Genomic DNA, 15,358 nt, shown 5'->3' with positions numbered 1-15,358 from the left:
CACAGGGAGAACACACCACACTCTTCACAGGCAGTCACCCGGAGGAAACCCACGCAGACACAGGGAGAACACACCACACTCCTCACAGACAGTCACCCGGAGGAAACCCACGCAGACACAAGGAGAACACACCACACTCCTCACAGACAGTCACCCGGAGGAAACCCACACAGACACAGGAAGAACACACCACACTCCTCACAGACAGTCACCCGGAGGAAACCCACGCAAACACAGGGAGAACACACCACACTCCTCACAGGCAGTCACCCGGAGGAAACCCACGCAGACACAGGGAGAACACACCACACTCCAAGACCCTGGAGCTGTGTGACAGCCATGTGGACACAGATAAAAATATTTCAATTTATTGTAATATACTGATGTGGTTGGAAACACATCACAAACTGTGGTGACTGGGTAAGTGTGTGAAACTGTCCACAGGTGTGAATGAGAGCGACTGCATGAGTTTGTACCTAGTGATTCTGGGTTGGCTTTGTATCTATCTGATGGATGGATGAATGAATGAACGAATGCATGGATGGATGGCATGCTGTACCTGTGTGATCACAGTCAGGTTTGTACTCCAGAGCGTTTTTCCAGATCAAATCCACATCGTTCAGAAACTCATTCACAGTGATGTACTTGTGCATGTCGATGTTTGTGAGAAGCGTGGACAGATCCATGGGCTGCTTTATCACAGTGCAATAATCAGGCATCTAAACATAACACATATAAACATGCTTTAGAGGCCCTGCTGGATGCATAGTACCCCTCAGATGGACCACAAGCAGACGATAGCATTGATAATTCAACTGGTGGTGTTCTGAGTAAATTAAACAGAAACCGGAGACAGTGTGGTTTACGGTGGCATTCATCTAGCTCCAGTTTCCCATAAACATCTTATTGTTAAGATCTTCTTTAAAGGGCGAGAGAGTGTTCAGTTTAACGCTGACTCTACCACGTAAGAATCTTCTCTGTTCTAAGATGCTGTTGGGAAACCCAGCCCTGATTTGCCCCACACTGTGGACAAGGATGTAAAGTTACTGGGAGCGCTGTAACCTCCTCGGTGTCGACAGGTTTGCAGAAGGCCTTAAAGCGCCGATCCAGAGCCAGACGCTCAGTGACTCTGCGCAGGACGAGGCGGAGTTCTCGCAGAGTGTGTTCCTCCCTCTCCTCCAATCGCAGGACCTCAGACTCGCTCAGCTGACGAGGAGGAGAGGGCGGGGCCAGTGGTAACACCTCTTTAGACTGGAGCACTGAGGAGAGCACACACACAACACTCGTCAGGTATGTTCACATTCCTGCACATGGCTGTATTACAATGTGCATTTATCTGCAACCAAATCAAACAAGCACAGAGTTTGAGCTGATGTTTTGTGATGATGCTGAGAGCTCAGATACTGACGTGATTTCCTTTGAGATAGAGGAGCAGTAGCGGCCTGATGGAGGATCAGATCTTCAAAAAACTTCATCCTCTCCACCTGAGAGGGCTCTGGTACCGAAAACACTTCTCCATACTCCACGCAGAACAGATTCTGGAGCTGAGAGACCACAACAACAACAACAAAACACATTCAAACACTAAGGCAGCACTAGTTAACATCTGTTATTTTTGCTCCTGGGCTCCCTCTACAGCTGCAGAATATAATTCACTTTCAGTCCTGAAATCAAGGGGTAAGACCAAAGGGGGAACAGGGTTGGTTTTCTACCGTCCTCCAAAAGTTACATAGTGCAATTTCTGCACTGCTGAGCCCAGGGTAGAAACAAGTGAAGCATCACAGTGATTCTGAAGCTGTAGTTTTATAATTAAAAAAAGAAATATGTAGTGTTGTTTTTGATCAAGTATTTATAACGTGTGTGTGTGTGTGTGTGTGTGTGTTTGTGTACTTCCTCATCCAGATCCTCATGAGGGAAGTCTGATGTGACAAGCAATAAAATGGGGGAGAACGAGGGGATGTCCTGCAGCAGGCTGAGGAACGTGGACTTTAGTGTCGCACTCACAGTGTCCCACCACTTCTGGATATTAGGCAGGTACAGGATGCTGGGAGATGTCTTCTTTGCCTCAGAGAACACCTGCAGGAACACAGACCGCAGCCATCAGTACAAGAGAGGATTTTAAAAAAAGGGTTCTTTGTAGCATATACTTAACGACTCAAAAAAAAATGTTCATTACCGTTATAGAAAAGCAAAGATGATGTATTTTCCTGAGGAGTCCATGGTTATTTCAGCAACTCAAATCAGATTTGTCAAAGTTAATTTGTCTTATACATACTGATACATGCTGCAATACATGGTCTCATTCTGTATGCCAGATCTTATTCTGACTGTGTGTGCTCGACTGACTTTTCCAGATTTGTTTTCTATGGCGCACATCATAAACATAGCAGTGGTGATAGTAATGAAAAATGGTTCTCTGAATGGTCACAAGAGCAGAACATTTCCAGTGCGATATACAACCGTTTCTTTGGCTTCTTTAACAGAGACAAGACATATCAAACCTTAACTGTGTGTTCACTGGCAGCGACTTTTCATCTCTCGTCCAACTCCTAAAGCCAATTTATGCTTCTACGCCGTTAGTAATGCGTAAGTAGCAAACAGCCGTGTACACTGCACTGTAGCTTCGTGCTCACCTCCACAGAAATGTAAACCACCGAGACCAAAACTGTGACTGGTCCAGGATCAGGTTGAGGAGAAAGTAATTGAGGAAGTCTAGGAATACGAATATCTCTTAAAGGCAGCAAATTCATGACAATTGATTTCTTCAAACAACGATGTGGACATCCCGTGTGAAGATGTGGAAGCCCTACTCCATACACAGGGTGGAGGGAGATATTTGAGATTCAGCCATAGTGGGTTGACAGTGTAATTGGAGAATGACACAGACACACTGTTGCACAAGTATAAATGCTCACAACAGTGTAGGCCGACTGCGCAAGTTACAGCATGTGAAGTAGCTACAGAGATGAAGCATGTGCCGCCTCCTCAGTTCAAAATGGCTTTTCCATCCTCATTTGCATTAAGTTAAACTGAACTTTCATCACCTTCCCCTGCTCCACCCAATTCACCTAAAAAAGGTTAGTGCCACCCCCGTTGATCTCTCTGAGAACTACTGACTTTGTCACGGTGGGTCGCTGCCAGCTTGAACACACGGTGAGCATTTATAAACATTTATAGACACAAGTGTGAATCTTGCTGGTCCTGAAAGGTTGTACCTGAGCACAGGCCTCCTCAGGCAAGGCTCTGCCGACTCCCAACAGCCGGGGCAGGTCCAGAGTGTGAACTGTTAACTTCTCCAGAGCGTGAAGCACAGATTGAGCCAAGTGAGCACAATGACCCGAGCCTGGACGCCCAGAGAGCAGCAGACGAGGACGGCAGCAGGTCGGCTGCCGCATGGCGTTTCTGTGGAGGCAAACAGACACAGAGAGAGGGAATGGCTGCACAATGAAAAGAGGTCACATTGCTTCTTTTCAAATTCTGATTATTAGTGGAGTGGAAGTGAAGTTAAACTTTTTTGGGAATGAACTTTGAGTGAATTATAATAAGGTTTTAAGAAAATGTATTCACCACTCTTTAACAGATACTACTACTGTCCCCATCTCAATTCTCGCTTTAAGCTCTAAGGCCTTCATTTAAGTGTGCACTTCGATGAGTTTGGATGATGTCAAAAGTTGAACAAAAGAAGCTGCAGCATTCAAGTTTGTCTCAGAAGACGTTTCAACATATGAACTCTGGACGATCTGCACAGAAACTCCAGAAGAGGTCCAAAGATTTTGAGGCATGCAGCGGAGATGTTCTGTGACAGACCCGTTCTTGCAGTAGGAAATGCTCCACGTCCAACATGGGGCTTAGCCGATGCAACGCAGGCGGGAGATACAGCAGGATACTCTGGAACATTAGCGGCGCTATTCACACATGCACTCACTTTGACTTATAATCACTCATTTGTTTCTTTGTGTGCTCCCCCAGTCAGTAAAAATCCTGAGATTCGTCTGCTTAAATAACTGGCCTACAGGAAAACCCTTTTTTCTTGTCTTTGTATTTTTCCTGATCCTTGATTGGATATCAGTTTGAGAAGTGTGCATACTTCTTGCACACTTTGGCACATGACAGACCTAACAGGAGTTTCTGAGGTGTGGTTTACCTGTACCTGCTGGTCTTCAGAAAGCCTTGTGGATTGCTCTTTTTGTGAATTGCCCCTATGCTGTTGGATGGTTTTGCATCATCACCATGCATCAGCTCAATGTACAGAGAACCTACAGGGTCTTAACAAAGGAAATGAAGTGTATCAGCAACATTCTACTTAATGTTGTGCATCTGTAACTTATTTGTGTTTTTATTTCTTGAAATGGAACCTTTCCTTGACATGTTTATTTCTATAATAATATTTCACCCTTTAAAGAAGCAATCAGTTGTTTTCAACAAGATTCTTCTTCACATATAAAACAGTCATTACACTGACACCTAGTGGCCTGGATGTGTCAGAAATTCTGTAATAAACAGGAGTGAAAATCACCAGAACCCTGCACTCTGTAGATTGAAGTTGGACTACATTCAGAGCAGTTTGATTCTATATCTCAAGTTTATAGTATAAAAGGTAATGAAGGTTTTTAATGAAACAACTGTGACCTGCTTTCGTCAAAACCCCACAGTAGCGTTCTCCCCTGTCTTAACAGCCCTGTTCAGATCGCCCGCTTTCATCTGTTCACCCCGACCCAGAGCGCACAGCAGTGAGGAGTAAGGAGCAGAAGCTCTGGTTCTTAGCCGTTTTCGCTCAGTTCCCGTTAGTCAGTGCTCTTATTTCTTCGTACTCATTGTGTGTTTGCTGTCGTCTTTGCGCTCTCACATTAACATGGGTCCAGAGCTGTGATTGGACAGACTCCGACTCATAACAGGACATTATGGTTTTTAAATATGTACTTTGAAAGGCATAACAGCAATAAATCACATTATTCTTAATGCTGTTATTAAAAACAGAGACTGACCGCTGTCCCTCGTCCCTCTGAGGCCCTGCGCTGACTGAGGGAAGACCCGCTGCAGGAGGGTCAGTGTCTTGTTGAAACTAGCTTTAAGCAGGGGCTCAAGCACCGGGTTCAGTGGTTTAGCCGGAGTGGACACCGCTCTCTGAGATGCTGGAATCATCTTCTCCATGGCGAACACAAAGTCCCAGCTGGAGATTGAGATGGAGTTGACATCCAGGAGCAGTTTGTTGGAGGTTGTGTAGATCTAAGGATAACGGCGACGAAGAGCACACAGAGCGGCTTCTACACAAACTGCTTTTAAATCTGCTCCACTGTAACCTGGAGGGACACAGGGAAAAAAGTCCACCTCACCTTCTCTGAACTGTTCATTCTACGGTACATCCAGTCATTTATCATATTAATGTATTGACAGAATCATTTTAAACACTTTAACAAATATAATCTTATACTAACATTCTATGGTTTAATACAGTGCTCTTATACTTTTTTCCAGTTGATATGTGTTACAATGGGCTGATGGACTGATTCTCACCGACGCATATTTCAGCCAGTTCCTCAAGGAAGGCCTCAGATGGAGAGGGCTCCCACTGCCGCGTATGGATCTTTAGGATTGCCTTCCGAGCCTGGAGGAATAAGAGGAGGGAAACAGGACGTGCAGATAAAACAAATCAACTCGAGTTTGGAAACACAATGTTAAAAATGTAATTGGCTTTGACTTATTAAGGATTGTGATTGTGATCCTGAATCATATCGGCTCTGTGCTGACCTCTCTGTCGGGCAGTCTAAAGAGGAGCTCTCGGTCGAATCGCCCGGGTCTCCTCAACGCCGGGTCCATAATGTCTAACCTGTTGGTGGCACCAATGACCACCACCTCTCCACGACTGACCACACCATCCATCAGGGCCAGCAGAGTGGACACCATGGAGCTGTGGAACACAATCACACACACACACACACACAGGCTCACGGTTCTCACTTCTCAAACAGGCAGGTTTATTATAGAGAACATCATGCTCAAGGAACACTCAGAGCTTCTGTACATTTATTAATCGCATAAAGAGAATGAATTTTAAGCTACTGTTTCAATGATTAAATGAGTGAGGACTATTGTGTAAAATTACTGCTCTTCAGGTAATAATCAGGTTGTGTGCTCGCTGTATAGTGTTCCATCCATTCATACATTATCTGTAACCCTTATCCAGTTCAGGGTCACGGTGGGTCCAGAGCCTACCTGGAATCACTGGGCGCAAGGCAGGAATACACCCTGGAGGGGGCGTCAGTCCTTCACAGGGCAACACAAACACTCACACTTGCACTCACACCTACGGACACTTTTGAGTCGCCAATCAACCTACCAACGTGTGTTTTTGGACTGTGGGAGGAAACAGGAGCACCCGGAGGAAACCCACGCAGACACAGAGAGAACACACCACAGTCCTCACAGACAGTCACCCGGAGGAAACCCACGCAGACACAGAGAGAACACACCACACTCCTCACAGACAGTCACCTGGAGGAAACCCATGCGGACACAGGGAGAACACACCACACTCCTCACAGACAGTCACCCGGAGGAAACCGACTCAGACACAGGGAGAACACACCACACTCCTCACAGACAGTCACCTGGAGGAAACCCACGCATACACAGGGAGAACACACCACACTCCTCACAGTCAGTCACCCGGAGGAAACCCACGCAGACACAGTGAGAACACACCACACTCCTCACAGTCAGTCACCCGGAGGAAACCCACGCAGACACAGAGAGAACACACCACACTCCTCACAGACAGTCACCCGGAGGAAACCCACACAGACACAGGGAGAACACACCACACTCCTCACAGACAGTCACCCGGAGGAAACCCACGCAGACACGGGGAGAACACACCACACTCCTCACAGACAGTCACCCGGAGGAAACCCACGCAGACACAGAGAGAACACACCACACTCCTCACATACAGTCACCCGGAGGAAACCCACACAGACACAGGGACAACACACCGCACTCCTCACAGACTGTCACCCGGAGGAAACCCACGCAGACACAGGGAGAACACACCACACTCCTCACAGTCAGTCACCCGGAGGAAACCCACGCAGACACAGGGAGAACACACCACACTCCTCACAGACAGTCACCTGGAGGAAAACCACGCAGAAACAGGGAGAACACACCACACTCCTCACAGACAGTTACACGGAGGAAACCCACGCAGACACAGAGAGAACACACCACACTCCTCACAGACAGTCACCCGGAGGAAACCCACGCAGACACAGAGAGAACACACCACACTCCTCACAGACAGTCACGCGGAGGAAACCCACGCAGACACAGGGAGAACACACCACACTCCTCACAGACAGTCACCTGGAGGAAAACCACGCAGAAACAGGGAGAACACACCACACTCCTCACAGACAGTTACACGGAGGAAACCCACGCAGACACAGAGAGAACACACCACACTCCTCACAGACAGTCACCCGGAGGAAACCCACGCAGACACAGAGAGAACACACCACACTCCTCACAGACAGTCACCCGGAGGAAACCCACGCAGACACAGGGAGAACACACCACACTCCTCACAGACAGTCACCCGGAGTGAGAATCGAACCCTGGAGCTGTGTGACTGCAACACTACATGCTGCGCCACCGTGCCGCCCCTTTGTAAAAAGTGTTTATTTTTTTATTACAATCGTAGACCTTCCCTTTAACTGTTCATTAAAGTAACACTAGGTAATATCTGGTATTTTTGCTGCTGTTCCGCTTACAGCTGCAGAGTGTAATTCACTTTTACAGCACTGTCCTGAAATTAGGGGGTAGAGGTGAGGGAGAGGGGGTTGCTTCCCTGCCCTCCTCCTAAAATTACATAGTTCTGTTTCTGAAGTGCTTAGCCCAGTGTAGCAATATCTAAGGCTGTATACTCCCTATTACACAACTCAGTGAAGGATCATTATATTGAAGCTGTAATTTAATCACAAATATTACCTAGTGATGTTTTAAGCATTATCATATGAAAAGGGGTTTAAACTGGAGGTCTGCAGCAGCAGCCCTGAACTGGGGCTTCAGAATGTTTAAATATTTTCACAGATAAACGTATGTGATACAAATCATCAGTGTGCTACACCAAGTGGCAGAAATAAGCTCATGCGTGCCATGACCGAACTCCAGACCCAGTCCAGCAGCTATTAGTGTTATTAGAGCCAATGAAATGATTAAATGTGTTGTGGCTTACAAACGTCTTCCAATAATGACATACTCTAAATAATAAACATTTAAGGATCCAAGTGTTTAAACAGTGTCTCTAAATCTATGAATATGTCATCCCTTTGAGACACTTGGTCTGTAATTCAAGAAAATCATTCATTATTCAGAGACACTCCAGCAAGCAATTATCAAGATGCCGAGTGAATATCTTGAGAAAACCAACTTAATTCTTCAGGAAAATAAGTATTAATCTAAAATATTATTTGTTTATTAATAAATTCAATTTTTCTTAAATGTAATTGGCCAGAAATATGCTCAACTTAAGTGTCTCTTTATGGAGCCTTTCTGCTGACATCCCTTCTAAATAAACCAGTCTGTGAAAAACAATACGTGGGAATGACTTAAGGCATGGGGATGATTTAATGAGGTGTGGGAACAAAATATTTAAATATGGAAACACTTAATGACGCAATATATTTCATACTTGGGTCTTTTAATTTTTTTCCCCACGCATTAAATATTTCGTTCAGACACCTTATGTCGTTCCAATACTTCAATATCTAACCTAGCTAACTCGAACCTCCTATTAAGTCATTCCCACGACATATTTTGTTTTAAATAGATATGAGGAGCAGGGCTCTGTGGACTGTAAAGTGGACTTTACTGATAATAATTCGAGACTATGAAATGTAGCGATAGCTAAGGTTATGGCTATACAATAAATTAATGTCATACACCACGATTTTAAGACATTTTAAGACTCAGTAACGGCTTTGTGTATCCTCTCATTCTTATCTGAATTGTACAGAAGTGTAAGGGAGAGCTTTTAAAAGCACCATTTTCATTAAAAACAATACACCATTGAAAGTACTAACCGTTTTCTCTGGTGACTAACGTTCATATACAAACATTTAAACGACGCATCACCGCCTCTTCCTCCGCCAGGTAAACAGGCGGATTCATACGATACAAAATAGTCCGGTAAAAACAATCTTTATATTTGAGAAATGTATGAAAAAAGTATTTAGGTGGATTGGGGAAAAATATAACCGTACCAATACCCGTCTCTGTACCCCTACTGCTGTGGTGATTGTTTTATTTGGCACCGTTTTGTGGAGAAATTTAGCTTGGCGCGTAATGTCCGGGGGGGGGGGGGTGGACGACTACTGACGTGCAGACTGACCAATTAAATGTTTGCAGAGAATGTTATCGACCAATAACGGTAGCTCTCCAGTCATACCGTCCAATCTGAAGATTTTAGGCTACTTCACTACGCCCCCTTCTCACTCAAGCGAACCAATCGGAGTAGGGGAGGGCGGGACTAGTTTGTGAACGAAACGCTTCTCGAAAGTTCTATGTAAGCTCCAGAAAAACAAAATCCCGGACGTTTGTGAAATTCCGCCCGGACATTTTTTTAAGTCTAAAAAAGAGGACATGTCCGGGTAAAAGAGGACGTCTGGTCACCCTAGTAAACATGAAAAAACACACAAATATTGACATATAAATTTAACAGCGTCATGAAAATTATCATGGGTCACAAGTTTTATTTCAATTGTTTATTTCACTATGAATTATTTTTCAGGTTTTGCTGACATTTTCACAATTACAAATGGCACTTTCAACATGTATTTCATTTTTTTTATAAGTTGGTTCTAAATGCCAAAAGTCTATTTAAAATAAAGTCTGGTTCTGGTGTTGGTTACAGGACTACAATCTCACACACACACACTGAGAAGTTACACTTAGCACCATGTTCATCACCAAATATTGGCAATTGTGCACAGTGTCAGGATCTGATAATACTTTTTTGAAAAAATAGGAAAATATGACTAAAATGATACCATTTGTCCATCAGTCAATGATAAACAATCATTTAAAGAGCACAGAAACACATACAAAATAATGATAAAACATGTTAGTGCTGCTCAGTATTGACAAATATACATTGTGATTATGCAGCTTCTGCGCTTAACTTTCGTATGGCTCCCCACCACGTTCAAAACACAGATAAAAGTGGCATTATTTTGAGCAATCATTGATTAAATGAGATCAGAGGAATATTTGATTTAATATTTTATAGTAAATAGCCTCGTGAATGTTGTATGTGGATCATTCAGGTACAGCACCTGTGTTCATTCCATTGTTTAAAACAAAAGGTTTAATATATTGACGTGTCCAATACTTTTCTTTTCTGAGGTATCAGCCAAGCTCTTCTCCCATTGGTTAGGACTTCAGGAGCTGGATTGTAGGCCTTTCACAAACTGTGAATAAAAACCATCACTCTGAAACTGTTTGGAAGTCTTGGATATGAGACACTGAGTGTGAATATGAGTTACAGATTACATTAATAATCTGATTCACCAGGAACAGTACTTATGATTAATAAAGGGCTCATTTCCATATAGGAGCTTTCTGCAGTGGCCAGTGTCACAGTTCTACAGCACTAGGACATGTTTAGTTTACTCCACAACAGAAATGGCTGGACACATACTTAAACAACACATATGTAAACACCTACAAAATCCACACACACGTGGGATGGAGGCAAGCGCTGGATGGCCGTTGTAGTTCATCAGGACTTAAACATAGACTGTATTTTTGTTATAGTCTGCAGTCCACAGCAACTTGAAACCTCCACTACCTTCGTGTAAAGTCCTTAGTAAAGACGCAGTGGGTCGGTTAAGACCCCATCCTGAGGCTCCTCTGTTTCTGGTAGAGGTAAAAATCATCTGGGACGGTATCTGGTAAGAAAATAAACATAAAACATCTATAAAATTATGCTTTTTTTTTTAAAGTGGTAAAGTTACGCAAAGAAAATGACTGGGTTAGGAACACCTACCTTGTTTCTACACTCATTGTAAATTTGATCAGCCCTTCAAACCACACAGGAGCACTCTGTAGCTCTACAATTACAGCCTGTAGTCCTCCGGTTGCTCTGCACACTTTCTAGTCCCTATTTCACACTGTTCTTCACAGGTAAAGCCTCACAAGACTCAGGATGCTATCGACTGGATGTTTTTGAACTCCAGCATTGACACTGTCGGGTATAAAAACTCCAATAGTCACTGCTGTGTCTGATCCACACACTAACACCACCACCACCACGTCAGTGTCACTGCAGCGCTGAGAATGATCACACCTGCTCTGTGGGGGTCCTCTGACCTTTGGAGAACAGGGTGAAAGGGAGATAATAAAGTATGCAGAGCAACAGGCTACAAAGTGCTCCCGTACGGTCAGTGGAGCTGTTCCAAATCCAGTGATCGTTCCGTGTAAATGGCCGTTTGCTCGTGTGAAATTACTTCAGAAATAAAGAGTGTCAATCAGGGGTTTGTTGAAACATTGCTGTGTGGATTTGATTGCATTCAGCCACATAAACAGTACTGAGATGAGGTGCTTATATTAGTTCTGGATCAGAAACTCCACTTCAGTTTGTCCCAAGAGTATTCAGTGAAGCTTGATCACTTCAGAGAACACAGTTCCACTGTTCCACTGCCCAGTACTGGGGGCATTACTGGGGGCTCTATCTGACTCACGTTGGCACTGAGCATGGTGCAGCTGTTAAAGGAGGGCACTATAGTGCATTTAGCTCGGTCCCTGATATTGTCACATCTGCTGCCAATAATCCTCCGCACCAACAGAGGTCACTCTCACCAGAGTTTTAGAACTGGTCACAGTTGTACTGTGGATGGATATGGTTTTGACCTGGCCTGTTGTTGCTGCCGACTTTGTATCATTAAACCTGCACTCGGCTCTAACTCCTGCTTGGAAGTCCCTCGTTACAGATATCATGATGGGGAATGTTTCTATGGCCCCCATCTCTAGGGAATATTGTGGGGTGTCGGTGAAGGCATCACACAGATGGTTCTCGTGTGTTTTTTATACGCACCGTTGCAGCGGTATCCCAGGTTGGACCAGATGATGTTCTCCTGAGAGAAACAGAACACTCCCAGTCGTCCTCCTCTCATTGTGGAGTCAATCACCACTCCAGAGTCAGCCACCAGTGTGTTACCTTCATACAGATGCACTCTAAACACAAACAGTTTCATAGCATTCATTTCATAACTGATATTCTCATCTCACTGGACACACATGCACATACCCCCCACTTCTCTGCTTGGGTCCAAACCCCACAGCAGTGTTCTCCCCCTGTGTAAACAGCCCCTGTTCAGAACGGCACCTGTTCCTTTAAATGATAATGAGCCGCTCGCTGTTCACCCCGACCCCGAGCGCGCAGCAGTGAGGAGCGAGGAGCAGAAGCTCTGGTTTTTAGCTGTTTTCACTCGGTTCTCTTTCTTCAAACCATGCCTTTGCACTTTCACATAAACATGGCTCCAGCGCTGTGATTGGACAGACTCAGGCGAGGGGGAGGGGTGATACTAAAGTCTCTGCACTTGACGTCAGAAGCGGAGTAGAATCGGAACGGCTCGTCAGGAAACTGACTGGGTGGGTCTTGTTTTAGAGTTTGTGAGTTAATGTGCTCATGGGTTGAAAAACATGGGTTTTTTTTCATAACGTCTCCCATTTGACGAGACAGCACTAGCACCTGCTAGCATTCTAGGAAAGTTAGCTTGAGTTACCACTAAGACCAAGACCAGTTTTGGAGCTCACGGCTGGAGAAGAAGAAGAAGAAGAAGGAAAATAAACACCTTTATAGATGCCCTTAGGGATAATTGCTTCTCTGCATTTGACCCAACACACTAGTGAGCGATTCTTCACACACACTAGGGGCAGTGAGCACACACACAACCGGAGCAGGGGGCTGTGACCAACTTGGCGCCTTGCTCAAGGCCACCTCAGCCATTAATGAATTTTTCTCTTGTCGGTCCTCCGCAAAGGCTAAACATTCTGACTGGGTCCTGTTGTTGTTACCTGATGTATCCGACCTGAGGCCTGTGGCTGAGATGCCAGCGGTACGATGTCTTGTCTCTCCAGCCTATGTTCCGGGGGTCCTTCCACAGCAGGGTGGTCTCCCCGGGGGTGTCTCCTGTGTGCCACAGAGCATTCCTCAGATACTCCCCTGGACCTGTACGTGACTTCACTGCCTGAGAACAGAGACACACAGAGCAGGACACTAATGAGAAATACCATATAATAAAGTATATTGTATAATTTAGTGATCTAAATAAGCCCAGTTTAAACATGCTGGGGGTCCTGGGGCGGGGGGGGGGGGGGGGGTGTCTAAGGAGCCAGGAGTCATAAGAGAGCACTATAACTTTTTGTCAGTAGGATCTGGGTTCTTTGCTCCTGGGGCTCCACCTGGTTTAAGTCAGTTTTATAGCAATGTACTGAAATCAGTCGGAAAGGGGAGGGAAGCGGTGGTTTCCTACCCTCCTCCAAAAGTTACACAGTGCAGTTTCTGCAGTGCTGAACACGGAGTAGCAACGACAGAGGCTCTATTCCCTTATTACAGCTCAGTGGAACATAGCAATGATTTTGAAGCTGTGATTCTAAGGTAAAAATATTACACAGTGTACCTTTAATTCATTCTCAAGACATTTTCTATAACTCATTAGTGCCGTTTATTTCTGTTTACACCCTGTTTGTAGGACACACAAACACTCAGCCACTGACAGTAGAAACAATTGAAGAAACAATGACAGTAATGTCTTTAACATGCTGTTTATTCCCCTGTCCAGTGCGCTACAGACAGGCAGAAGACCCCAGGGTAAAGAGTGCGAGTGCAGGGTGATGTCAGTGAGAACCTTGAGCTGCAGGGCTGGGAGGGCCGAGGCTCTGAAGGGCAGATTCTGCCAGTAAACCTGCTCCGTCTGCTTCCACATCACCACGTAGAAACTGGACGAGTCCTGGTAGCCGAAGATGAAGCCCACATAGTCGTCGTCAGTGGCTGTGTTCACATGGAAGGTGCCCTCAAAGTCTACTCCATTAAACGCTGTGTAGCCTGGAGAGGGAGACGCACGTCAAACATTAAAGCAACATGCAGTGACACTGACGTGATGGTGGTGTGTTAGTGTGTGTTGTGCTGGTGTAGAGTGGATCAGACACAGCAGTGCTGCTGGAGTTTTTAAACATCCAGCCGACAGCGTCCTGTGTCACTGATGAAGGACTAGAGGACGAGCGACACACACTGTGCAGCGACAGACGAGCTACTGTCTCTGACTCTACATCTACAAGATGGACCAACGAGGGAGGAGTGTCTCACAGAGTGGACAGAGAGTGGACACAGGGTTTAAAAACTCCAGCACATGAGATTTCTAGAAATAAAGACTGAAACTGAGAGACTCACCCACAGCCAAACCCGGGTCACTGTTCATCGTCTGGACGATCTCCATTCCCTGCAGTCAGACACATGTCAGAGGATGTGATCAAGTGTTTTCAGTTAGAAAATAAACCAAAGATGCAGTTTGACCAGGACAATAGGACTACTGTAGCAGACTAAGGCCCTCCGTCTTTTGATCCTCCCTACATCCCTGTTCTGACCCCTGTGGATCTGTACCCTTCATCTTCACTCTCCTAGGCCCTGTGTTGTTTTTGGTAAGTGTTAATAGTGGGTGTATTACTCTATCTTTGTGTCTGAGGAAAACGGACATTTAGCAGACGCTCTTATCCAGTGTGTGTCTGAAAGCTTCGTCCCTTACTCTCTCCGGTCATCACCCAGGTGCTTGCTTGCTCTCGCTGGTCTTCCTCAGTGGGTGCTCCGGCCCCTTCAACTCCCCTAGAACACAGCAGCACGGCTGATCTTCACTTGTCCGAGGTTCTCCCAGGTTCCTTCACTGCTGCGTTCCCTATACTGGTGTCCAGTAGCTCCCCACGCGTGAATACAAAGCTAAGAATTGACCAGTCCCTCCCTACGTGGTGGACCCGGTCCTCTCACTCTCTCCCACTGTCTCTACTCTCTCCCACAGCCCCTCCCTTCATGATGGCAATGGTCAAAATCCGGTTTGTTCCTCGAGTGTGTCGAGACTCTGAGTCACGTGAGAGACAAGCATCAAGACTCTTGTCTGCACTTGCTCCCAGATAACAAGGACAAACTTCCTCTGGATTTACTGTCCCTCACCGTCCCCCACACTTTCTCAAAGTCTCCCATTTTCTCCCACTGTCTCCAGTCATCTCTCACTGTCTCTCACCTTTTTTCACCTCTCTCTCTCTTTCCCACTGTCTCTTACACTCTCTCTCTCACACTCTCATGCACTCT

At 45.4% G+C, this 15,358-nt stretch overlaps 2 protein-coding genes across 2 annotated transcripts in view; both read right to left on the bottom strand.

Moving 5' to 3' along the window:
- Positions 1–9,241, bottom strand: part of LOC136699569 (ATPase family AAA domain-containing protein 2-like) — a 31,207-nt gene extending 21,966 nt beyond the window's left edge. The window contains exons 1-10 of the mRNA XM_066674386.1: positions 9,081–9,241; positions 5,749–5,908; positions 5,515–5,605; positions 4,986–5,300; positions 4,145–4,265; positions 3,216–3,402; positions 1,891–2,076; positions 1,409–1,544; positions 1,048–1,259; positions 560–719 (exon numbers count right to left, since the gene is read on the bottom strand). Coding sequence (XP_066530483.1) covers positions 560–719; positions 1,048–1,259; positions 1,409–1,544; positions 1,891–2,076; positions 3,216–3,402; positions 4,145–4,265; positions 4,986–5,151 — 1,168 coding nt within the window. The 5' untranslated portion in view covers positions 5,152–5,300; positions 5,515–5,605; positions 5,749–5,908; positions 9,081–9,241. The remainder of the gene's footprint in view (positions 1–559; positions 720–1,047; positions 1,260–1,408; positions 1,545–1,890; positions 2,077–3,215; positions 3,403–4,144; positions 4,266–4,985; positions 5,301–5,514; positions 5,606–5,748; positions 5,909–9,080) is intronic.
- Positions 9,242–9,800: 559 nt separating this feature from the next.
- The window catches only part of thbs3b (thrombospondin 3b), a 36,612-nt gene continuing 31,054 nt past the window's right edge, over positions 9,801–15,358 (bottom strand). Inside the window, exons 19-23 of the mRNA XM_066674390.1 lie at positions 14,450–14,498; positions 13,908–14,104; positions 13,075–13,247; positions 12,092–12,231; positions 9,801–10,946 (exon numbers count right to left, since the gene is read on the bottom strand). Of these exons, the coding sequence (XP_066530487.1) occupies positions 10,885–10,946; positions 12,092–12,231; positions 13,075–13,247; positions 13,908–14,104; positions 14,450–14,498 (621 nt within the window). The 3' untranslated portion in view covers positions 9,801–10,884. The remainder of the gene's footprint in view (positions 10,947–12,091; positions 12,232–13,074; positions 13,248–13,907; positions 14,105–14,449; positions 14,499–15,358) is intronic.

Source organism: Hoplias malabaricus, chromosome 6, assembly GCF_029633855.1.
Source record: "Hoplias malabaricus isolate fHopMal1 chromosome 6, fHopMal1.hap1, whole genome shotgun sequence".
Lineage (NCBI taxonomy): Eukaryota > Metazoa > Chordata > Actinopteri > Characiformes > Erythrinidae > Hoplias > Hoplias malabaricus.
Note: the sequence above shows the minus strand (reverse complement) of the source record. Positions and strands in the feature narration are given on the sequence as shown.